We start from the raw sequence: 23729 nt of genomic DNA, 5'->3' as shown, positions 1-23729 counted from the left end.
TTGCAGGCTGTTTAAAGGCTGCTGCGCATGAGATTCCTTTCGCGTGGGAACGCAACACGAGCATCTCCACCAACGAGATATCTCATCGTAACTCGCTTTTTAACATTATTTAGCAGAATTTATACAAGTGTTTTGTCATTCGGAGCAGTTCGGAGTAAGCTCAGATCGGTTCATATGCCATGCCCCGGCCATGCCTGTGCAGTGTGCGTTCGGACAATATCATGCGGAACGGCCTTAATTCGCGACTTTCGCGTAGTGTAGATTGTAGATGCACTGAGTGCACAGAGTGCACGCGCATACATCGTCACGTCGTTGCTGCGATTGAGCGCAGCAAGCCCGAGATAACTAGCGTTACTAGCGTACATTAATCAACGATAAAACCGTGACTGTCTCGCGGAGGCTGTGGAAGGATCGCGTGTCGTCCATCCCGCGCGCGATAATCGATATCGAGGGTGCATCGGCGATATACGTGAATCGCGCGAGTCGCTAGGGCCTCCGACACTTGGAACGCTGTTCAAGCGTTGAAGCTGACGTCCCGTGGCCGTGGCGCGTGGCTCTTGACCTGACTCGGTCTTTGTAAACATGGTGTTTGGACTCGTCGGGATAATTGTTTTTTTCCGCAAGACCGACTAGGCTCCGGCGCGGGCGCGGGTTTTCCGAGTAACGCGCGCGATCGCGCAGCCGCCCCCCGAGGCCCCGAGAGGACCGGCGTGTATCATGTGATTCTCACCGGGATACAACAAGTATGGACACAACTCCGTTACACGGTGAGTTTGCTGCGTTCTACTATTTAGCCCGCTCTACCGAGTCTACGCGTTTTCGCGAATATCGCTAATCTAATTATTGGGACAGTCCGATGTCTCGATAACCGCGCGCTACGTTATTTGCCCTTCCCGCGATAGCCGAGATAGTTTCCTCGAGTGCTCCATCGTTAGCCGCCGTTCTTACGCGAGTTAAAGTTCATCGGTAATTACAGAAATCTCGTGCCCACCTATATTTTCGCGTTCGCTTGCAATTTGCGTGTCGTTTATGAGATCAATCGTTCTTGTAAAGATTCTCCGATATTTTTCGCGAGCGTTTACGTAGGATCCCGCTTGCTAGGTTATGGTTCTCATAATAATTACACGATAACGCGGATATCGTCAGATTTATATCACGATATTATTTTCTTGCTAAACAGGAAACTGTATGCTTTAATGACAAAAGTTTGGAACATCTTGGGTACTTTATCATGGAACAACCAAACTCGTCGCAGTCGCAAGTTCTGGTAGTCGAAGAGATCAAAACGGATGTCGACGCGCAAGCAGCTCGGATCGCCGAACGAGATGTAAAACCCATTGCTTCCGTAACGGAAGGTGGCCAAAACTTGTCCAAGGCGTGCAAGCTACGGTCGGAATCTGAATTAACGGTAGACAGTACCGATATCCATATAGCAGCCGCATCGGAAGATTACACGGATGCGAGCCACAGCGAGGTATCTGCTGAAGAAGTTGACGACGGCGCGAATAATCGAGTGAAACCTCCCTCTGAGTCGAGGGAGCCGGACGCAAAGATTTGCAAATCAGAACGGGAAGAGATCGAGATCTACGATACAAAAGATAAGGTAAATTCGAATCACGAATCGCAACGCTTGTCCAACGAGGAAGACCAAAGCCTAAATGTGATAACTGAATCTAAACTAATAAAAGAAGAACTAATAATAGAAGAAGAAGAAGACAAAGAAGCAACGGATAGTCTAGAAAATGACTGTAATATAATAAGGGACGTGAATCAATCAGATATCGTAGATAAGCAGGATGTAGCGCTAGACGAGTCTAGACTTGGCGAACATCAGGGCCAGACTCGTGACTCGTACGAGTCAGTTGAAGAAACGATCAAGGAAATACATGATGAAGGTAATCAGAATAACTCGATAGTAACCAATTCTGAACTGACTAAGTTAGTACAAGAGGACACAGAGGTAGTCGTAGTAGTAGAGACTCTACCAGTTGCGACTGACTCTACAGATAATTTTATTGTTACTCTAGAAGAGAAAGACGCTAATAAAGAATGCAGCCAGGAAAATGTTACTTTGCGGGAAAAACAAATTGCGGAATCTGACCATAGCAACAATGAAATTGATCTAATTGACTACAGCCAAGAAAGTGACGATACTGTAATAGAAGTGACGGAAGTTATAGATGCTCCGTTTGCCGAACAACATAAAGAGCAAAGTAATACGGACTATGTGGACAGTACTAAATGCGATGCAAAATCTGTACAACTAATTGACGGGAAGATTGCGATTGACGAAAGTATAAATGATGAAAATACTGAAGTAAAGGCGACTGATAGTAAAACTTTAATTAGTTCTGAGAAAAAGGATAAAGAAGATATCACTATAATCATAGATGAGAAAATCATAATTACTGAAGTTGAGTCGACAGATCTGCCACAAATTGAAAATATCCATAAAGACACCATTAAGGAGATGACCGAGCGTAAACAAGATGACACACCTGCTTGTAAAATACCGGCGGTGGACTCGTCGATGAAGAAAAGAAGCGTTATTCAAGATATATTTGACGACTGGGGTGTTGAAAATACGGACGAAGATGTGCAGTCAACTTCAAAAGTGCACGATTCTGTCGAGATCGAATTAAAAAGTTTATTAGACGAGACCAAGACGGACCAGACTGTTTCGAGTGAATCAGTTGTAACTTCTCAAGAAAAAGTCCCTTCTGCAAATGAAGAATACGACGAGACACGTGACGTCGTAAGTACAACCGAGAAGAATAAAACGAAGCAGTCGACGGAAAATCAAAAGAAAAATAAAGCAATTAGTAAGGACGCAATGTCATTGAATAAAAATGAAAGGAATTCTCCTGTATCATCTGCAAGCAGATCTTCACGAAGTATGGATACGCGTGCGGTTAACGCGACGTCGCGCGACACCGCGGTCCCTAAAAGTCGTTCTCGGCATTTAACCAGTCAGATAGCGTCGCCGGCGGAAGTGACGGAGGTGTTGAAGGAGCGTTTCCGCGAAAAGCAGAAGAACGTAGACGCACCGCGTGGACCGGATATATTCTTTGTGAAGAAATTAACGCAAAGATTGTCTAGTAAATTGGCAGGTGGACCAGTGAATCCGGCACCAAAACTTATACCACTGCCACAGCAAACTGCTTCTTCAAATCCAGCTCCTTCTTCCGTAACTGCACAATCGGCGCCGGCTAACTGTGATAAGAAAACAACGGCGGAAAACACAACAACGGAAGCAAGTAAGGATGGTAATTCCGACAACAAGGAACTATTGGCTATTTTAGAGGGTGACATTGATCCTGACTGGTCTATCTTGAAGCCACCAGTTCTCACGGAAGAAAGCAAAACACCGTTAACCGTGGAACACTCCGAGCAAAGCAATCCACCAAAACTCGACCCGTTGGTGGAACGAGAATTGGCGTTAAAGCAGCTCCTTGAATTGCCCATAACACCGTCCAAGAAGATTCCATCGCGGAAAAAGAAAACGTTTCGAGCAGCGCCCAGTAGAGCATCTAAAGACGCGACTATTGACGCGAAGACTCCGCTTGCTACGCAGCCAAAAGAAGTTAACATAGATTTAGCGAGTGAAAACGCGCAACCAAATACAAAGTCAGTTGGAACTAATCTATATTCTTCATCTCGCGAAAAGAGTGGTCAGAAGAATCAGGAAGGCATACGAATAGAAGAATCGAGATCAGGTAGAAAGCGCAAACCTACTGAAAAAGCGAGGGAGCATGAACAAACGATAAAACGGCAGAAGGTATACAGGGGTAAGGTTCCGATAAGTAAGAAACAAATGGAAGACAAGCCTGTTTCCAGTGATAGCTCGATTGAGAATCGCATTGCGGCGAGCGATGCGACGAACGTTGATGCTGTAAATAACGAGAAAACCGTCGCGAAAGAATTAGCGAGTAAGCGATCCGAGGATAAGGTAGATCCAGTTTTGAATAAAGTCGAAGATTTTCCCTTGAAACGATCGAAGCCTGGTCTTGCTAGAAAGGGACCGATGACCAAGAGGAAAATGGTAGTCAAGAGATTGCTGCGCGAAAAAATGCCAATTGATAAGAAGTCTGTTCAGCTGAAAACTAAGTTGAATTCGCCGTCAAAGAAGACTCCTCCGAAAGCTGTCTCGAAACCGCCAAAACGGATAGTCGAAGGTCCATCCGGTGACGTGAAACCCAAGAAGAAGAATATAAATGAGATAGATAGATTGTTGCAGGACGAGGGTGTCGTCAATTTACTGTATGATGTAGAGCAGCCGGATAGAAAACGTTTGGTTCCCATCACGAAGTCACGAGCGAAGGTGATGGACTTGCAAAAGGTGCAACGTGAACTTAAAATCAGAAAAAAATTGGTTCGCAATGCCGTGCTGCGATTGCGCACGTCAACGATCGCAAGTGACAAGAAAGTGTCACCGAGATCAAAGAGAACGGCGATTCATCCGAGTGATGTTCATGATAAAAAGATGGTGGAAGTCACGTCGTCAAAAACTCCTACTTCACCCACGGAATTTATTCTTCCGGCAAAGATTCGGAATGCGGCCGACGCGTCCATCATCATCAGGAGACACTCGTCTAGTTCGTTTTCCAGTGCGTCTGGAAGTCCCAGAGTTAGCATTGACTCACCTGAGAAATTTGTAGAAGCCGTCAGGTCGGATGACGGAACAATTCATTCCTTGAGATCTGCCAAAAAGAGACGAGATTCGCAAGAAGAGAAGATTAATATTGCGAAGAAGAAAAAGAAAACAGTACAAAAGTATGATATTGATGTTACCTCTACCAGCACCAGTAGCACCGCTGCTACAACTGCCACAGCTGCTAACAATGCTATTGCTAATAATGCAGAAGAAAAAATTGCTGTCGTTGGACGTCCCGGTAAGAAATCGGAAATCAAGAAAATCGACAAGATCGGGAAACAACAGGAAACCATTTCCGCGGTTGAAGACAACGTTTCGAGTAAAGTTACAACTAGATCGTCGAATGGTGCAGTAACAGGGAAAGTAACAGCAAAGAGCAAAAAGGAAAAGCAAGGTATGAAAAGCAAAGTGACTTTTGCCAGGGCAAATGATCTTAATAATGCTGATGACTCTTTGAAAGATGAATTATCTGCTTGTCTTGCTGAAGCAGCTACCGCTCTTTCAATCGTCAATGCCAGAAACGTTGCGACCACACGAAAGAGCAAAGGTAAAGGTAAACACTTCTAATATCTTTTCTTTGTAAAATATAACAGTTAATTTTTTTGTTCACTTTTTTACACGAGAAAATGATAAAAGGTTAAGTAAGAGTTAAAAAAAGAAGAAAAATAAGTTAAAAATAATTTGAATTTAAAAAACGTACGCAAAAAATCACACGATATTATATTATTAGGTTATCAAGGTTTAATCCAGATCGTAAATGGCGTTTTTTTTTCTCTCTAATTGATTGTATATCATAACCATAACGGTCGTGTTTTACTTATTATTGTTGTTTAAAAGTAATTTGATATAAACCATGTGCTAAAAATATCATACGATATTCCAGTGAATACAAGTACCATGAAATCGTTGGACGCAGATAGTAACAAAACAAATACTGAAATGCAAGGTCAATTCAGCAATAAGGAAATAAATGTGCGCCGACACGGTAATCTCGTACAATTAATACTTACGCCATCCTCTTCGACGAAAATAAGAAATGCTCTCACATTGCAAGTAAGTACTTTCGCGCTCGAACAATCTCCAAATCGTATATAATTATAAACTGCTAAATGTATTACTTTTAATGGTATTAGGTGATGCAAGAATTCAGAGAGGCTCTGTCGATATTGAAAAGAGATGACGAATGCAGGGTAGTACTGTTAACATCTACGGGTACAAGTTTTTGTGAAGGTCTTGATCTTTCAACATTATTGCATACAAATAAGGAGGAACGACGATCTACTGCTCAGGAGTTGGCACATGCCGTCAAGTATGTACTTAAGCATGTACAAGCATGATAGGTGATATGATACTTCATATATTTTATTAAAATTTTCATTTCTTTTTTTAGGGATTTCATAAAAAGTTTGGCTACTTTCAATAAACCCATAGTGGCTGGCGTACAGGGTGCTGCGGTTGGACTCGGAGTGACAATGTTACCTCTTTTCGACCTTGTGATTGCTAGTGATAAGGCGACGTTCTGTACACCTTACGGGAAATTAGGACAAATTGCCGAAGGTGCTGCAGTCTTCACCCTGTCACACATACTAGGCAGTGCAATTGTAAGTCGTAAACAATTCCGTAACACGTAAAGTGAAAATAATACATAAAAATAACACATCTATATATTTCGATAGACGAGCGAGCTTCTTTTGGGTGGAAGGACTCTGACAGCAAGTGAAGCGTTAAGAGCCGGTCTCGTTACTCGAGTTTTATGGCCTGATCGGTTTCAAGTAGAATTATTACCATCATTGCGGGCTATGAGTGATCAGTCGTCACAGGTAATTTACGTACAACAATATATCTTGATTTTAATTTTATTAATAAGCTTTCGAGATATATTTTAATATATTTATATAATATATTTTACACACACACACACACATACGTGTGTGTGGCATCGTTAAAAGTATTTTTCGTAGTTTTTATTTATTTATTAAATTATAATATCTTTGTATATTTAGTAACGGTAACAATAAGCCATATAAGCAGGCCCAGAATAAAGTAGTTCTTGTACATTTACCTGTGTCTTATTCTTAAAAACGCATAAATGCTTTTCTGGGCATGTACATCTGTAATATGTCGAATATAGATCAGATCGTATGTAGCCGCAAAATTCCAGAGATTCGCACATTCTTTTCTGCATTAAAAAGTTTGCATTCAGTAAATAACATATTGGTAAATTAAAAAATATTAAATATTATAAAATAAATAAAGTTATAAATTTTTTTTCCATTCCTGCATGGTTTAAACTTTTTCTCTTCAAATAAGAGACTACAGGAGAAAATTAGTAGTTTTATATACATATAATTATATAACAATAAATGTTTAAATCATGCGGATTTACAATACAAAATAATTTTAAAAATTATTGGAAAAAAGTTTCGCAAAATGCAAAAGCAATTTTCTTTTGTGCATTATAACACACATACAAGGGGTACCTTAACACATCTGAATATTTGAACGAGACCGTGCTCTTCGTACGTGTATTTTTGCAACTTCCAGTAATGTGTTTGCGGACATATGCAACTTATTGTCACATTGTATGGTATTATGTAGCTATTATTTGTATCACCTTCCCCGTGTACTACCACTGCCTTTTGCTTATACGCACATGTCTCCAGTTCCATTAATTGTGTGCAAAACTGTGCCAGGAAATGTGACTGTTAGAAGCGTCAAAAAGAGATATTTTTTTTAGAGTAGATACCTCAATATTTTCGATACCTTCAGAATGGATCTATTATTAAGGAATATAGTTGAATTATCAAAGGTTTTCGTCCATTGCCACGGACATTCTCTTCCATTAGGACAGTGGCAAAGTCTTTCCGTTAAACCGGGCATCCAAAATCGGTCATGAATTACATTACATGCCTCGTAGGGCTCACAGTTATGTAAATCGCTTTCCCCTTCAACCTATTTTGATTCAACAGAGTTTCATCATGCCGTCACACTTACGAAAAGTATTTATATGGTATATAAGTTGGTATTACGAACTCCTTTTGTGTACTTGAACGTAATATTGTTAGCCTTACTGCTGATTGTCGTATACACACTGACACTCGCGCTTATCAGAGAAACGAAAAAACAAATTTTGATAAACATATTTACAATCGTGCGCGTACTTGACTACGCTAGATTCGATTGTCATAAGCGAGATTATATTAACGCAAGTGGCAATAATGCTAATACATTCTCGATTCTACGTTTGCTCCCACATGACTCGTAATTACGAAACTTTTTAATATTCATGACATTGTCTTCGTTTCATTTGTAAGGTACAGAGGTGTGATATAACGTACGGTAAATCAAAGTGTTGGTAATAAAATCCATTTTTTTCTGCAATATTGAGCATATTTCAATAAATATGAACGTAGATTTCAACAAGAAGAGTATTCGTACAAGATATTATAAGGAGAGAGGATTATATCTGTATGTGCGTAAAATTATGATTTTTTAAATCACTAATCATATTTTTTTTAAATATATTATTTTTAGTCCATGGAAGCAACAAAGGCTTTGCTACGTCACAGTTTACGAAAAAAATTGGACGCCGCACTTGAATCAGAAACATACTTATTGATTCAGCATTGGTGCTCCGCAGAATGCCAGACTGCTATAAAAGCTTACATTGATGGAAAAATTCAATAAACAACGGTAAGTTCTTGCATGATAAAATATTACGACGAATATATTACATTTTGCAGTTTATTATAATTATTTATTGTGTCAAAATGTTAATTGCAGTGCATATACTACTGTTTAATCGTGGTCCTATCTCTCTCGGTATTAAAAATCGGAAGTAATGGTTTGTGAATATGGATGCAGATGATGAAAGTCGTATGACAACTGAAATCAATAATGTCATATAACAATTTTTGATGTGACATTCTACGTCAACGCATAAGATATAATTTAAGTATAAGACAAAAATATTGAGAATCACTCAAAAAGATGGGCTATTTTACTATTAGATCATTTATTATACATAAATATATATGTGTATACATATATATATATTTCTATATATACATACATACATATATATGTAGGTCTGGAAGTATGTTCCGGGACTTTTATTTTTGATATCGGTATATTCCGGGACATTTGGCAGTTTCCAGGACTGTCCTGGAAAAAATTGATGTCCTACGGCATTTTTTGGGACAGTTTTTTGAATCTGATTACATATATATGCGTTATATTCCAGGACTGTACATTTCAAAAAACGTAAACAGTCCCGGAACATACCTCTGGACCTACATATATATATATATATATATATATATATATACATATATCCTTCTGCATTATGTTATTATTGTTAGATTAAAATAAAGATACATTCATTGTAAGAATCAAATTATATTTCTGATACACATTACATTACCAAATTCATTGGCTCGTGTGAACTTTACGTTGTGTGTATCTGTGAAGACTTGTGCGACTGTTTAAAAAGAAGTTCGTAAGTTGCACATCAACAAACTTCAAAGTTCAAACAGCCAATGGATCTGTTTTCCTCCCTGTAGAGCGATATTTATATATGACATTTTCGCAAAATTAACAAGTATTTAGTTGGAAAAAATGGCAGAGCCGACAATGCCATGCACGTATGAGTTTTCGAGAGGCTATGGTACTGGTGTGGCAGAAGCGCTTGGAAATTGGGGCTTCTCTAATCAAACGTGCAACGCTGGCCAAGAATTACGACGTTTAAAGTGTCTCTTTGCAGAGATGGATTCTTTGTGAGGAAAAACATGCGTTTCGTCCAAAGAGAGGCTCAAATTGAATTATTCTTCCTTAAGGAAAAATTCGACTAGGATATGAATAGGAATAAAGGAAACACCTTAATTACAGACGTAGCAACAACAAACCGGTGATGTGCGTTAAATACGATCGCAGATACGATCCTGATGCGTGGTACGTTAAGCCTAGCCCTGATGAATGTAAACCGGCGTGGACATTTCCTGTAAAGAGGCCTCTGATTACTTACTGCTCAACTGCAACAGTTATGAAAGTTTCCAATCTACACGATGTCGGATCGGAATTAACGCACGTTATTCCTGGTCGTAGCTATGTTCAACAGGGTGTATGTATATATTCTTTCAATGAGTTTAATCATTTGAAGCGAGTTAGCAAGGCTTTTATTACGTATAATTACCACATAAATTTTGGATATACATCGCATCCTAAAGTAGATACTCCGTACAATTATATAATTTACTTTTAGACGACCAAATGGTATCGTCGAGGTTCAAATTGTTGTTATCAACCTAGCTGTTTAGCCCCGCAATGTCCTGTACGATATTGCGAAGGCTAATCTTCAAATTTTTATATAATTGTAATCGTACTTAAATGGTAATGTTAAACTAAATATAGTTTTGATTTTTTCTAATAATAAAGTGTAATATCTGCGCAATATACATATATATTTGTTATATTCTGAAATATATGTTTGTAAATTAAAAGAGAAATCACGGTGGGGAGGATTCAAGGTACAAGGACACAAGTAACGATGCAATTAAGTTAACAAAAAATTATATTCGAGAGTAATGAGGTCGTTTAATTTATTTTTTTACTTTAACAAACACAGTGTCCTGAACTTTTGCGCGTTGCGTGAGAACAATTACATTATTATATGGTGGGACGAGTGAATTAACTGACCGTTACTGCAAGATTTTCACTCTTGAGCTGATATATCGGTGAATGTGAAGTATCTCTAGATACTAGTGTTACAACAATGTACACTAATTCAAATTCCTTAAATAGAAATCTACGCAAGTAGCAATTTGTAAGATCCTAGATAAGGAGCTCTGTGCTGTCTTTGCGATGACTCTGCATGAAAGCTTTCCCCCGGGATTTTTATGTACAAGAAAAGATACAAAACTGAATTGATGTGAGTCATGGTACAATATAAATATAAAAACCGTAAGAAAATGACGTACGATTTACGCGAATCAATAATATATGTTACGCGAGTTATTAAAAATATACTTATGATACTTTAAGCAAGTAATATACATATCGAAATGTATAAATTAAGACTAGATAGAATATCGGAGAGATCTTATCTACTTCTACAGCCAATACAGTAATCGAGAGTGACTGAAGTACAACTTATAAGCTAGTTACGCAATAACATGCGGCACAATGACGGCTGAAAGCGTACTGGCAAGAAGAAGAGAGCACATGATATTTTGTTGACATTTCGTTTTCCTTTTCCACATATTCTGCTTTAAGTCGGACATAACACTGAAATCAGAATAGCAATTTTGTAAGTGCTTTCTAAAAAACTATTATTCAAAATTAGCAATACTTATATATTATTGCTTATGATATGTTCAAGTTGAAAAATTAATATTCACAGTGGATAAGATTTATTAAAATTGAATTAAAAATTCAATTACCTTTGAGTATATAATCCGTCAGCAAAGTGGGTACTGTCGGGCTATCCTCGCTAATGGCCTTTAATACTGCAAATAAACATGTCATCGATACATGTAATTAGGTACATAAAACTATAGTTCGTAATTAAATACTTACTTTTGATGAGTACTTGCAAGGCTTGATTGTCTGGCGGACCACTGTCTGTATGATATGGAATAACGGTCGTCAGGTACTGTAATGAGAATGATAATTATATCGTTTTTATTTGTCTCTAAATTGTACAATTAAATTGAAAATTGTTTTTTTATTGAAAATTTAATTTTCTGTAAAAGTATTCATAATTCAACGGTCGATATTATGTTTACTACGTAAATGCGTAACTGTATATATACGATGATATACGTTACCTTCGGCTCTTGCAAAGACCTATGTTGCGGCAACGGACTAGTGCCATTCTGCATTTGACTTCTCTTCTTTGTAACGTGATGCTGCCTACGTCGATTTTGCACAGCCAACAGTAAAGAGATAAACTGGTTTTTCAGTTCTTTTTCGTATTCTAATTCGTCTCGAAGCGCAAGCTCGGCGATCAGTGTTTCGCTCAAAGCCGCAACCAAAGATTCCATTTCTCCAAAAAGTTCAGTCAGTTGGCTGGAGGAAAGTTGCTTTAATTCTAAAAATACATCTAACGCTTTATGACATGTATTTTTATTTTAGAAATTATAATTTGTTTCTAATTATGTTAAATATGAATATTTTTATATTATGTAATTAGTGTTTTAAAACATACTCTTTTCGCGAAGTGGTGATCCAAGTACTTCTCTACTTCTTTCCAAAGCTTCATCGCTGTCCAATAAAGAACCTTCTGAATCCGGCGATCTTTCCATTGACGGACTTTCCTACGGCGACAAGTTGCAGAATTATTAATCGTTCGTTTAGTCATTACTGCACCGACAAAGATACTCTGTTGCGCCGAGATTATACCTGCATTATGTCATCTATCTCGCGAAGAACTTCCTCGGCGGTCTTCAGCGGCTCTTCCGGACTGTGAGTATCGGTACTGCTGGATAAGATCAAAGCATGCATGTCCAAATCTGTGGCAACTGCCTCGTCTTCGCTACTCAAATCCTCTAGTTCGGGTCTACGGCGAACAAAAAACGAAAGCGTTGAATTTACAAGCGCTAGCGCTGTCGTGAAAAAGCGAAGTCGATCTATGATAAGCAGTAGTTTCGAGAAAATTTGATTTTCAAAATGCATAGTCGCTGCAAAGTAAACTTTCGACGAATAATTGTACTTGTGACAAATAATTAAACGCGCAAGAAACTGAAACGTATCTAAATACCTCTCCGTCGAAGCGGGCGCTTCGTTCAGATTTAAAGCGGGCATATGCATTTTTCGCGCGTAGGATTTGCTCCAATCGATGGGTAATATATTCCCGAAAGTTCCGGTGATCGTCCACCACATCCTGCAAGAAAATTCAATGTCAGACATATACGTTTATTGAGGGGCAAAGGATCTCTGGCGTCCGCTAAGGGTCAATCGCTTGCTTGATCTTAGCAATCGCTTATATCGCTTATGTACATGTAAACAGATGCAGAATCTTAATAGATGACTCATTTCCTCTAATTCACACCATTCTCCGGTCGAGAATACAAATGTGCCTTAAATTTATGTGTCATCGGTTTTTTTTCGCTCGTCTGCTGAATGATTCGATACTCATTCATAAAATTATCGCATCCTCTCTTTTTTTATTTTAATTTTTATTTGAAAATATTTGAAGCGGGATTTCTTACAACAGAAATAAATCCATTTTTTTGTTAAACGCGTACGAGAGAATTGTCTGCCGTTTTAGCTTCAAAATCGGATTGCATAATGCTGTTAATCATTTTACTAACATCGAAGTAATGAGATTATTTCAGAACGATCCTCTAATTTTCATTTTATTTCTATTCTTCTTCCATAAAATGCTTGAAATATCTTTTTTGTTCTAATATTTAAAATTAAATTTCTAATCTCTCTCCCTCTCTCTCTCTCTCTCTCTCTCTCTTTTTCTCTCTATATATGTCTCTCTTTACACGTGGGTAAAGAAAACATTAATTTGTTCATCGAAATGTCACAACAGTTTCCGGCGTCAATCTAAAGGTTAATGAGAACGTATGACAGAGATGTCGAGTAATTTTAGCACGAAGGACACGATTTACGATAGCATGATGCGTAATGCGCGATCAATAAATGCAGATGTTCCTATACGAGGATGATATAATGCCGCGATATTATTGAGTCGTGCCAACGTGTGTTGTACCACAATGTAGAAACACGCATTTGGAACATCCTATATATAGCTGATGAGAGTGACAGGTTTCTCACTTGGGAATCTTCGTCTTTTAATACCGCGTGTGCTTATACCATTTATATAATACCCGTGTGAACATTGCCATCGGGACACATTTAGGACTTAGGACACCCTCTATGGTGATGAGAGCGATATAGACTTTCTAGGACGCCGCGTGAATCACTGCGGGCTGTGGGCGTTTCCTGCGTTACGCATTGTACATTGTATGTACGTGTACGCACTGCATAGATAAGACGTTTAATCGTGTACAAACAAAACGTAAGTCAACGTTTATGATGGTAACGTGCCGTTTTCTAGAGGAAGTGATTTTTCATGCGAAGAACGGCCAGACCGTCGGCGTCGCCGCGCCGCGCCGGAACGAAGGCTCCCCGCGGCGCAAATTTGCGAACAATGTATCTCGTGGGAGCCGAGCACCAAAAACGGCATTCAAGCTTGTTAATATCCTTAAGAGAACTGAATTATCAATCAGCTATTAATTCCTTTTACTTCTTCTCGAATGTCCTGTAACCCTCTCGTGGGTCGATGGGTGACGGAAGCCACGTGTTTTAAAAGTCGTTCCAAGAGAGCTCTGTTTTTTTTTTTAATATCTCAGTTTCGCTAACTTGAAATATTCACGTTTCACGAATTCGATAAAAAGATCGCGATTCCTTATTTTTCTATCAATCAACATTTCTCGGAAAGTTCAAATCAATTTTTACACGCAAATTCCTTAAATACATAAATTGCGGAAATTTCTAATTCTTGTGGAAAAAATCGTGTGAAGAGATGTTAGAATTTTAATGAAACAAAGTGATTAAAATCTGTATTATGTTGAGAATATTAGATATATTTCGATCTAAAATATTTATTTTGTTCAAAATTAGCACGTGTCTGTATGTATACTTATTTGTGGAAATAGAAAAATGACCGCAATGGATATCAGAGGGAGAGAGAGTCAACGCATTGATCGGCCATCTGATGCCGTGGGTTAATAAATCGAGGTCAACTCAGTCCACTTGAGTCTCTGATTAATGTAAAGTGGCTTTATCTCCAGCGCACACGTTGTTCGCATCGAAACGGCCAGACATTTTATACCACACACGGTATGTACGAAGCCTCTACCAAGCTAATTTATCTACTTTCTTTCCGAGCGCTCGCAAAAATCACAAGCGGCTAGGCGAGGATAAAAGGAAGCTCAGCTAATGTAAAATTAGCGTAATTTCGAAAAAATGGGGATTTCGCAATATTGCACAAACAGCCCCTATCGATTCTTCTAAATTCGCTTGCTTCCCACAAAATTCATATAAAAGAGAGAGGGAGAAAGCGAGAGAGAGAGAGAGAACATAAAAAAAATTATCTTCCTTAATTAAAATCGGACAAATTCTCTCATAGCTTCCACGTATAAATTCACCCCCGTGGATGTGGACGACGCCATCCGAGGCGCGTGCGCGCCGATATTGACGTTCGCCCTCTGTTTGGAGGGTGGTGTAGCTCGATACGAACGAAGGAGCAAAACAGAGATTAAATTTTCATGTCACGCGTTTTCGTCAGTATCAAAACACTCAGGAAACGCAATATCGGTAAGGGAAACGATTTACTTTCGAGTGTTCATCTGTCGGACCACAGATACCTAACGCGAGTCATTAAAAAAATAAAGAAAATACGTAAATATTTTGAATCATATGTATATTTCTGAGAAAAAATAATCTCTCTCTATATATATAGAGAGAGAGAGAACCATGTAAAAAAACTCAGATGTTAAATTGATCAACCTTTAACAAAGTTTGTAATTTTAGTATCGGAGCGATTAGCTTATAGCGCTTTATCTATATATACTAAGTTTTTCTACTTTCTATTTCGCGGAGACGATCGGTTTGTGCGTGTGTGGCTTCTGAGAAGCTCATATATCGGTTCTCGCGCGATGATGATTTGTATCACGTGCAAATCATGAAGGGGATAGACGTATTAATCTCTATATCTGACACGCGTGTCCAGTACTTGGGCGTCTAGCGCGGTCAGCCTCGTGCTAGAAAGTGCGGTTGGAAAATTTACGTGGAAACTACGTTTTAAACGCGTTTAATCGCGACGAACAGCGTACTGTACGCGACGGAGAACGCGAGCGCTTCGCGAACGCGCGCACTCGCATCGCTACCGCGGCTTTGTCGCAATCGCAATCGGGTCGATGACCTTATTAGTCACCGGAATGGAGAGAACGCGCCATTTGAATAATGCCACCCTCGCCGAACGCCCTTTCATAACGCCGCACGTAAATCGAAGCCGATCAATGGCATTTGAGTCGTTCTAGCAGAGAAACCACGAGCAGAAGGTAGACTTCTTGGGAGGAGAGGAAAGAATAGGGAAAGAAGAAAGAGAAACCTGGCGCGGTTGTTCGTTATCAGAGCGCGTGATTCTTCTTTCGTTTATCACGATCTCTTCAGAAAAATCTCCAATATCAGCAATATTTTTCTTTCCGAAGCGATTCTTCTTCACGACTCGCGATCATACATTTCTGAACGGCTAAATTCTGAAAATCTTCTCACATTTCCACGAAAAATGTATGCAATATTCTTTTTCATCGGTAGACAAAGAGAATTGCACAAAAACCGAGAGAGATACTTAAAAAAAAAATCTAGCCTGTGCGCGTCTGTGAATTATCTCGCACTTGCAAAGGATGTGTAAGAAATTAACGAACCGATCGAAAATCGCGCAGCACCTCCGTATTTGAGGGCGGATGATGAGGCGAATGATCCAATGTAAATTTAACAGCTCTGTGCGTGGTCGCGCGCGGAAGAAGAGACAATTTCGCGCTTCGTTGAGTTTCACCTGCCGTCGCTCGGTTATGCTCGTTAGGACGCGCAGCCTTGCCTTGTCCGTGAGCGTGTTGCGACTGTAATTTGCACTCTACGACTAAAATATTTGCCGGGATCGTCTATCGTAGCGTGAAACCTCGACCCCTCAAACTGGTCAAAAATCCGTAAAGCTGCAATGACCGTAAGCTCCAAAACGTTACGTGGTATTATGGTGTGCGCTAGATACCTAAACGTCCACATACGTCTCTCCTATCTCGTATAGCTTATACTATAGTCCATACTTAATTTTTCGATCTACTTGCAAAATTTTGTTAACATCCCAAAATTGTGTTTAATGGAACTGAGAGAATTTGGAAAGAAACCGCTTACTTTTTTTTGGTTCGATCAGGACGTATGTCATATCTTGAGTATATCTACAGATATTTGAAATTACGTCTACGACGCAGCTCGAATCGTGCCTACGTCAACATGTCTCGCCGCGGAGATGTCCGTCAAGGTTGCCTTGAAAGATCTCGTTGTACGTCGTTAAATGTATACATTCGTTGTGTATAGAGTAGCGGATAAGAAAACGGATTTAGAAGATTTACGTCCAGTATGAGATTTCACTGACAATAAGTATTGTGCATTATTATCAGAAAAGTAAACATTTAATTATTTATTAAATGTGCCAAATATTTTTTCGATTTTATAATATAAAACCGAAAGTGCCAAAGATAACAAATTCGTGTCCTGAATTTACAAACGCCAGATAATATATTTGATTCAACATCTTTAATGCTTTACTCAACGTTAATAAATCTCGCGGAACGAGAAAATAGCAAAAACGACAATTCCGTCGCCAATCGATAATTAGACTAAAAAGAAACGTTCCATATATGTATTATACGTGTATATACGAATTATACAATCGAGATGCATTTTTTTTGGAGTGGAGCGGCGACACTGTGGCTTCGGAGAGAAAGCTGTGTACCGTAAACATCGCGTAGAGAGTACTAGCAGTGTTGACCGTCGACACACTTCTTCCATTGGGAAATCGATTGCTATCGAATATCGTCGCTAGTATGAGAAGAAATTCTATTTACTCCCATTTTTTTTGTCTTTTTTTTAAAATACACGTTCGCCTGGAATAATAAGGTCAAAATGTTGCATCGTTATTTAATTAACATGCCAATATAAATGTTTCAGTGTCATTTTGATCTAAATCTATGTCACGCAAGGATTGATTTGAAAAGATTTTACACCTAGAGTGACCTAGAAGTTTCGATTGCTGATATAGATGAGCAGTGAAACCGTAGGTACGTGTAATTGGGTTACACCATGCCGCAAGATCGCATTAAACGGAGCATTAAGTGGAATTGCTGACGCGCTTAATAGAAAGAGAAGAGCAAGAAAGAGAGAGAGAGAGAGAGAGAGAGAGAGAGAGAGAGAGAGAGAGAGAGAGAGAGAGAGAGAGAGAGAGTGTCGTCGGCGAGGAGTAATCCAGATGAAACAGATTATATTATGGGACCGCGTTCTACTCTCCGAGTGAACGGGAATGCTCCCCGTTATTGCGCATTACGTATCACGCGTGTTACGACGAGCAAAAGAGTTAACGGTAATGCGATAAGTGATTATTTCCGCTGGAGCAATCGTCACTTTCGAGCTAAGAAACGAAGCTGCGAGAGAGCCGAGGTCCGCAAAACGTAAACGTCGATTTTAATACGCACCGCGCGTTATACCTGGTAATTTTCAGGCGAGCGGCGAGTACTCCGCGCGTCAACGACGCCGGTGATTTATTTTCCGTTGATACGCGGTGAAACCGGTATATACTCGTCCGTAACCGAGTTCTCGTGAACCGAAAAACCGCACGGTTGCACGCACGAAGAGGTTCGCGAATACGGTTAATTAAAAAAATTAATCAAAGTAATTGCGTCAATGAGGTCAAACGCGCGCGCGAGACGCCGAGATGGTTTTTCAACGATGACGAAATAAGTCCTGGTATTATTAAAAAGTAACACCGCTAGATTATCTTTTATGTAAGGTGCGACAATACTCTCGTCTCGTTCAATACAGGCGCTTCGAGATCATTAGGATAATAATGAATTACGTGGCGAACGGACTTACTGGCACTCGTTCATGATCTCCTCCTGCGTTCGCACCTGCACCGGAGCCAACGATTCTACATCGGTGCCATAATCGCGGAAGCAAGATGTAATCTTCTCGTCGAAGGTGTTGACGAGATCCTCGAGGCTGCCGCTGAACGGGCTGAACGTTCCTTCCTGGAGGATGTCGGTGCCGTTCTCGTGCGTCGTGGGCGGCTCATTCGCGTTACAATTTTCCCCGAAACTCGCGTCCAGGCTGGCGTCCAATAATTGTTCTGCGAAATCAAGAGAACGATCAATCGTTATATCTGGCAGCGCGAGACAAGGAACGTGTCTGTTAATTACGCGTGGGATATCGACATTTTCTTTTTGTTAATTTACACTTTTCAGCCAGCGACATCGCAGATGTCTCTTTCCCCTTCGTTGAAGTAAATTCTGATCTAGATTTAACCCTTGACGTGCCGCACTTTGGTATTGATGAAACGCAAAGATGAACTGAGGTCGCGGGTCGCGATATCGAGCGTTATCGGGTGCGACACCGCTCGTCGTCGCTCCAATAAGAGTATACCTATACTCATCCCTCTCTCGCGAGATATATGTATATATATATATTTCTTCTCGTGCCAAGCCCGATTCTGCGACGCAGATTACGCGAGACGAGGAGGTAGACGTTCGAGAGGTCTGCAATGTGCGAGGTGACTTTTAATCCGCACATTTGAAAGCGTCTTATCGCACAGAAATTGAAAAAATTGCACGGAAAAGATTAAACATAAAGCAGCACCCTGCGAACATTGATCAAAGACTCGACGGATTATTTTATTTTCTCCGAGATGGAATCTGAGGGGGATCGTCCGTGATCCTCTGTGATCTAGAAAGGTGCGGAAAGACTCGGTTATTATCGCGGCGAAAATTAATGGCCTTGATGGGAGAATTGCCGCTCGTCGCGGCAAAGAATCGTGGGTGTCGACGGAGGAGTATAGCTCGTGCTCGAACGTCGCTGATCGCTGTTATATGCTATATTCGCGAGCAAACACACGGACATTTCAGTTAACCGGAGACGGATTTCACGGTGACGCGACCGAACGACAAAAATAAATTCGGAGGAAGGTCCGCGGTCGGTCTGAGTCAAGTATAAACCTAGCTTTTCCATTTTCCTACCCGTTTTGGCTGCCGAGGCAGGTACAGAAATTAAGCGTACCGAGCGTCGAGAGCGCCCAACAACGTCAACATTCGTCAGTCCCCGGGCCCCGTTGCGGGACGAGGCACGTTAACACCTGTCGATTCCTAAGGAACGCGCCGCGTATATTCCTTCGCTCTTTTAATCCACTGGTGGTGCGAGGGATCGATTTACCCCCCCAGAGAACTGTTCGGAGAACGAAAATTCAGGTCGCGAATCGCGGCGCCTTGTATAGAATTACATCACCGCCGTAACCGCCGCGAGCGATATTCTTCAGTGATTTAACATTTCCACGAAAGTTTCAGCCGTAGACGGCTGGTACAGGCGTGCAAAATAGGATATCCGTTTACGCGTCAATTGACGTGGGAACTGGGAACTGCGGGAAGGAGAGCTCGCGCCGGGGGCCGCATCAGCGTTTGTCGCTAATTTCGAAAAGTTTCGGTAGCCTCGCGTGCCCGGGGCGACGGACGTGAGAGGCGGACGGGCCGAGTCGGGATCGAGAAAGAGAGATATCGCATCGCCCGAGGCGCGCGTCGAAGACGGAGTAAACAAGGCGCGTGTTTCGCACCTGTCAGGAGGTTCATGTTCTTCAGGCTGGCGGTGTCCTCCTCCTCGAAGCGCGCGAGGGGTGCCTCGAACTTCAACTCGGCGATCTTACCTGCCATGTCCCTCATTATTGAACGCGAGGGAGGACGAACGCGGGCGCGACGGGGGAATTCGGCGTCGCGGCCGAACGTGTGCGCGTCTCGTTTTTTTTTTGTTTTTCTTTTCCGCAGACCGCGCGGGAACGGACCGTGGCTCGCCGTGTTTCGTTTATCCGACGAGATCTCGAGAACCGAGGCCGAGACGACCGCGTCGACGACGCGACCGAAACATGTAGGAGGTGCGACGACGCGCGCGCGCGCGCGCGTGGACCCACACACACGTCACGCACACACACACACACACACACACCCGCGTGCGCGCGTTCAAGACACGCGAAACTCTCGAAACGTGCGCGCGACAACCCCCTGTCGACGCGACGGACGACGGACACGAGCCAACCGACTGCGAGCGACTGAGTCGACTGACGTGACGTGGAGTGGAGGGGACCTGCTCCTCTTCGCTGACTTCGCTGCTCGCTGCTCTTCGACGATGGGCACCGTGGCACGGGTGGTGGTGGTGGTGGTGGTGGTGCTGGTGGTGCTGGCCGCGCTGGCGGGTTACGTTGGAGTCGAATAGTAGGTGGTGGTGGGAAGATGATCGCCGGTCGTCATGGTAACCGCTGGCTGAGCCCGCTGAGCGCGCCGATGTCACGAATCATCTCTCTCCGCCAGGACCGGCTCTATCGTGAGAGAAGCGGCCAATTTCAGGGCCAATTCAATTCGCTGAGTCTGTGTATGTACTGTTCGCATTTTATAGGTAATTTTACTCTTTCTCTTTCCAACGTCCAAATATATATATATATACCGTTAATATATATATAACGGTGATACCGTTTCGTTTCAAATACAAAAAATGCTACGTGCAGGTGCAGGTAGAAATAAAACAAATGACTCCACGTGCTCCGGTTTGTTAGCGAGGATACTTGTTCTTTAAGTACCGCAAGCTTCCTAGAACTCCCGACCGGCCCTGATCTCTCTTCAGTGCCGTGTCACGTTTGTTATAATTTTGGCCATTTATCGAAAATAGAACAGATCTACAATCGAATCCTGCGACTACTTTTGTCTGAGAAAATTAATAAGCTACTTAGCTTGTTATCTTCAATTGAGTTTTGACTGCGCCAGATAATATAGCTCTAACTTTGCTTTAATTTCGTCTAGATTTCTTTTCGTTGAAAGAACGGAGAACAGTTGAGTTAACGTTTTTATTCAAGAGCAATGAGAAACAGTCTGTACAACTTTTTGACGAGAAGCTTAATTAATTAAATTAAAAGTTCATTCTTATATAGAAAGATCAGAGATTCGATGTTGCATCGTTGGCGTATCGCTTGATGCAACTGGACTTTGGTTGTATACGGTATTGCCCCGACCCGCTCGCTGGACAAAGCGCAGGCTTGTGAGATAGAACGATATAGAAACGAGCAGCGAGATGTCGCATTGTCGCTGTTGAATGTTAAAAAATGCCATTTATCGATGCTGCGTAAAATAGTCGGTGATGGCGTTACGAAATTAATTTTTGGAAAAATTATTTGTCGTTCGTTTCTCTTACAATCTTTTTTTTAACTTTCCTTTGTCCACGCTATTGATTGTATAAACACATATATATACGCTGTGGACATTTGCTCAGCGGGTAAAAACTCGACGGTGCGATCGGCATCCGTGGATAACATTTAGATTACGGAAAGAGCAATTGTAAGCCACATCGGTCACGTACCGCCATCTTTCCTATATTTCCATATACCGGTAGTATACGTATTGTTCAGTATATTTTTTCGGTTGAATACTAAAATGCGGAAGAAATAATTGGTGAGAGTCGTTCGAATAAAACGTCTTCCACACGAGCGGCATGGCATGAATGTCACGTTGTACGATGTATAAGAAAGTTGTCGTATGAAAAGTCGCGAACTCTTTTCTCTTCTACGCTCCAAATAAATGATGTTGTTTTCCGTCTCTCCCTCTCTCACACACGCACACCGCTCCCTTCTCCCTTATTTGTATACCGATATATGGAGTACGTTCCAATTGAAGATTGACTCACAAAATACTATCCTTCTTCGAATGATTTTAACTGTCATAACTCGATATAATCGGAGGAAATTGATCGAAAATAGATCTCGAGAGCTACCGCAGGTTGAAAGAACCGGTTGAAATCGCGGATTGAGAAAAGTCTAATTGCGTTTCGAAGATGCAGGCAGATAATTTCGGGAAGAAGAGTCAGGGCGCGAGTTTATCAGAGGAATACACACGCAAACAGCCGTAGTTATATCACGAAAGATATAATTAAATCTCGAATCTCGATCGAAGTTCGCTCTGTACGATGGAAAAAAAATATTTCAATGAGCTTTTAATAAATCTCCGCCCATTAAAGTGAACCAATCGCGCAGCTTTTATATATGCTGCAAAAACAGTGTCCCGTCATTACGAGTTGCATAAAGAAACAAGGCAATTTGCATCTAACAAAGTTCGAAAGAACGCGCGATCTGATTTCCATCCTTGGCGAGAAGCGATGGTTATAGATAAGCGCGTGCATGTTTCAGGGTCCGAAGTTGGGTGAAAGGGGGATGGAAAACAACATTATTATATGTATATTTATCTGGAGCACGGAGTTCGCGATTTTTTAATACAACTTTTTTACGCCGTATACAATATGTTCGCGTCAATGTGTTCTCGCGTAGAACACGTTTTATTCCGTAAAATTTCGAATGGCACGCGCAATTATCTGTTGAAATGATTCCGTCTCATCCTAATCCCGTCTCAAATGTCGGATTAGATGCCGCGAATCCCGCATTCTTTTATAAATTAGCCCAATTCGCGACCTTCGCGAGCGATCCGTCATCCGTCTTTATCGTATAACGCGTGTCGAAGGAAAATCGAACACCACCGCGTGTAAAACGTCGACTTCGACGTCATGCTTGGCAAGCTAGTGTGCGTGTGGGCGGACTGCGTGCGGATAGAAAGAACAAACGGAGGGATTGTAGTCAACCTTGGCATCGCACCTCTCGTAACGTAAATCTCTTTGTCACTACTGGACATTTTAATAAAATTGACGTATATAAGAATGTGCTCTCCATAAAAACTAATTAATCCCATTCTCCACATCCATGTGGCTTCTTCCCATTCGTTCTTCGTATCAAAATCAATATATGCGGCTTTGACTGAACTATATGTTAGTAGAGTGGAACTGATTTTTGTCGCATCCGATCGAGTGAAAAAAAATTGGACGGGATGCAATGTGCAAAATTGAGCGAAATTTAATTTCACAAAGATAATAAGATATATTCGTGATTTACTTGTCTCCCCGCTGTGCTAATCAGTCGTTAATGCAACTTCCGACACGCGTAATCTCAAATCGGAAATAAAGTTCGCGTTAAAAAGTGTTTGAGCTTAAGATATGCGTATCAGAAAGTTGTAACATTAAGATATGCAGAAATGTTAGAAAATCTATAATTCATAACAATTGCTACAAACATTGCTTTGTGTTTAAAACGCAATCTTGTAAATTATAATTTATAATCTAACGGCGGACGCATTATTTAACGGTTAATCACCGAGAAGTGAATGATCAAAAGCGAGTTGAAAATGGAGCGAATAAAAATAAAAATAAAATATGCGTTTACACG

The 23729-nt window shown here is 40.9% G+C and overlaps 4 protein-coding genes across 7 annotated transcripts; 2 read left to right on the top strand and 2 right to left on the bottom strand.

The window, feature by feature from the left end:
* Positions 1-230: 230 nt before the first annotated feature.
* Positions 231-8866, top strand: LOC143903924 (uncharacterized). Of its 2 annotated transcripts, none has more exons than XM_077417996.1 (8): positions 231-767; positions 1181-5207; positions 5538-5707; positions 5788-5963; positions 6045-6255; positions 6331-6474; positions 8189-8347; positions 8438-8866. In XM_077417996.1, the coding sequence occupies exons 2-7, from the start codon at positions 1232-1234 to the stop codon at positions 8339-8341; spliced, it is 4830 nt and encodes a 1609-aa protein (XP_077274122.1). In that variant the 5' UTR covers positions 231-767; positions 1181-1231; the 3' UTR covers positions 8342-8347; positions 8438-8866. The 2 variants fall into 2 exon arrangements, with proteins under 2 accessions (XP_077274122.1, XP_077274123.1); XM_077417997.1 differs by having other exon boundaries at positions 232-767; positions 1181-5201.
* Positions 6495-8181, bottom strand: LOC143903935 (kappa-scoloptoxin(11)-Ss1a-like). 2 transcript variants are annotated; one of them, XM_077418025.1, is made up of 4 exons: positions 7688-8181; positions 7418-7606; positions 7126-7338; positions 6495-6833 (listed from the first exon to the last, which is right to left on the bottom strand). In XM_077418025.1, the coding sequence occupies exons 1-4, from the start codon at positions 7793-7795 to the stop codon at positions 6654-6656; spliced, it is 690 nt and encodes a 229-aa protein (XP_077274151.1). In that variant the 5' UTR covers positions 7796-8181; the 3' UTR covers positions 6495-6653. The 2 variants fall into 2 exon arrangements, with proteins under 2 accessions (XP_077274151.1, XP_077274152.1); XM_077418026.1 differs by having other exon boundaries at positions 7135-7338; positions 7688-8179.
* Positions 8867-9153: 287 nt separating the features above from the next.
* Positions 9154-9914, top strand: LOC143903937 (uncharacterized). The gene is made up of 2 exons (XM_077418028.1): positions 9154-9429; positions 9542-9914. The coding sequence occupies exons 1-2, from the start codon at positions 9272-9274 to the stop codon at positions 9912-9914; spliced, it is 531 nt and encodes a 176-aa protein (XP_077274154.1). The 5' UTR covers positions 9154-9271.
* Positions 9915-10221: 307 nt separating this feature from the next.
* On the bottom strand, positions 10222-20598 carry Unc-76 (fasciculation and elongation protein Unc-76). 2 transcript variants are annotated; one of them, XM_077418008.1, is made up of 9 exons: positions 20037-20598; positions 18314-18566; positions 12411-12533; positions 12053-12209; positions 11859-11967; positions 11479-11753; positions 11228-11303; positions 11092-11157; positions 10222-10936 (listed from the first exon to the last, which is right to left on the bottom strand). In XM_077418008.1, the coding sequence occupies exons 1-9, from the start codon at positions 20140-20142 to the stop codon at positions 10920-10922; spliced, it is 1182 nt and encodes a 393-aa protein (XP_077274134.1). In that variant the 5' UTR covers positions 20143-20598; the 3' UTR covers positions 10222-10919. The 2 variants fall into 2 exon arrangements, with proteins under 2 accessions (XP_077274134.1, XP_077274135.1); XM_077418009.1 differs by having other exon boundaries at positions 11479-11741; positions 20037-20593.
* Between the last annotated feature and the right edge of the window lie 3131 nt (positions 20599-23729).

Source organism: Temnothorax americanus, unplaced genomic scaffold, assembly GCF_048541705.1.
Source record: "Temnothorax americanus isolate GAGA-0224 unplaced genomic scaffold, ASM4854170v1 Scaffold5, whole genome shotgun sequence".
In the NCBI taxonomy this organism is placed as follows: domain Eukaryota; kingdom Metazoa; phylum Arthropoda; class Insecta; order Hymenoptera; family Formicidae; genus Temnothorax; species Temnothorax americanus.
The sequence above is the reverse complement of the archived record's forward strand: the minus strand, read 5'-3'. Positions and strand labels throughout refer to the sequence as shown.

Excerpts from the sequence above, each read along its gene's own strand:
- LOC143903924 (XM_077417996.1), top strand. The coding sequence starts at position 1,232 with ATGGAACAACCAAACTCGTCGCAGTCGCAAGTTCTGGTAGTCGAAGAG. Across the intron at positions 5,708-5,787 it reads GAAATGCTCTCACATTGCAA|GTGATGCAAGAATTCAGAGA; the intron begins GTAAGTACTTTC and ends TAATGGTATTAG. Across the intron at positions 6,256-6,330 it reads ACATACTAGGCAGTGCAATT|ACGAGCGAGCTTCTTTTGGG; the intron begins GTAAGTCGTAAA and ends ATATTTCGATAG.
- LOC143903935 (XM_077418025.1), bottom strand. The coding sequence starts at position 7,795 with ATGTTTATCAAAATTTGTTTTTTCGTTTCTCTGATAAGCGCGAGTGTC. Across the intron at positions 7,607-7,687 it reads CGTTCAAGTACACAAAAGGA|GTTGAAGGGGAAAGCGATTT; the intron begins GTTCGTAATACC and ends GAATCAAAATAG. Across the intron at positions 7,339-7,417 it reads ATAATAGATCCATTCTGAAG|TTTTGCACACAATTAATGGA; the intron begins GTATCGAAAATA and ends TTCCTGGCACAG.
- LOC143903937 (XM_077418028.1), top strand. The coding sequence starts at position 9,272 with ATGGCAGAGCCGACAATGCCATGCACGTATGAGTTTTCGAGAGGCTAT. Across the intron at positions 9,430-9,541 it reads TTTGCAGAGATGGATTCTTT|ACGTAGCAACAACAAACCGG; the intron begins GTGAGGAAAAAC and ends CCTTAATTACAG.
- Unc-76 (XM_077418008.1), bottom strand. The coding sequence starts at position 20,142 with ATGAGGGACATGGCAGGTAAGATCGCCGAGTTGAAGTTCGAGGCACCC. Across the intron at positions 18,567-20,036 it reads GAACATGAACCTCCTGACAG|AACAATTATTGGACGCCAGC; the intron begins GTGCGAAACACG and ends TTGATTTCGCAG. Across the intron at positions 12,210-12,410 it reads GCGCCCGCTTCGACGGAGAG|ACCCGAACTAGAGGATTTGA; the intron begins GTATTTAGATAC and ends TGTTCGCCGTAG.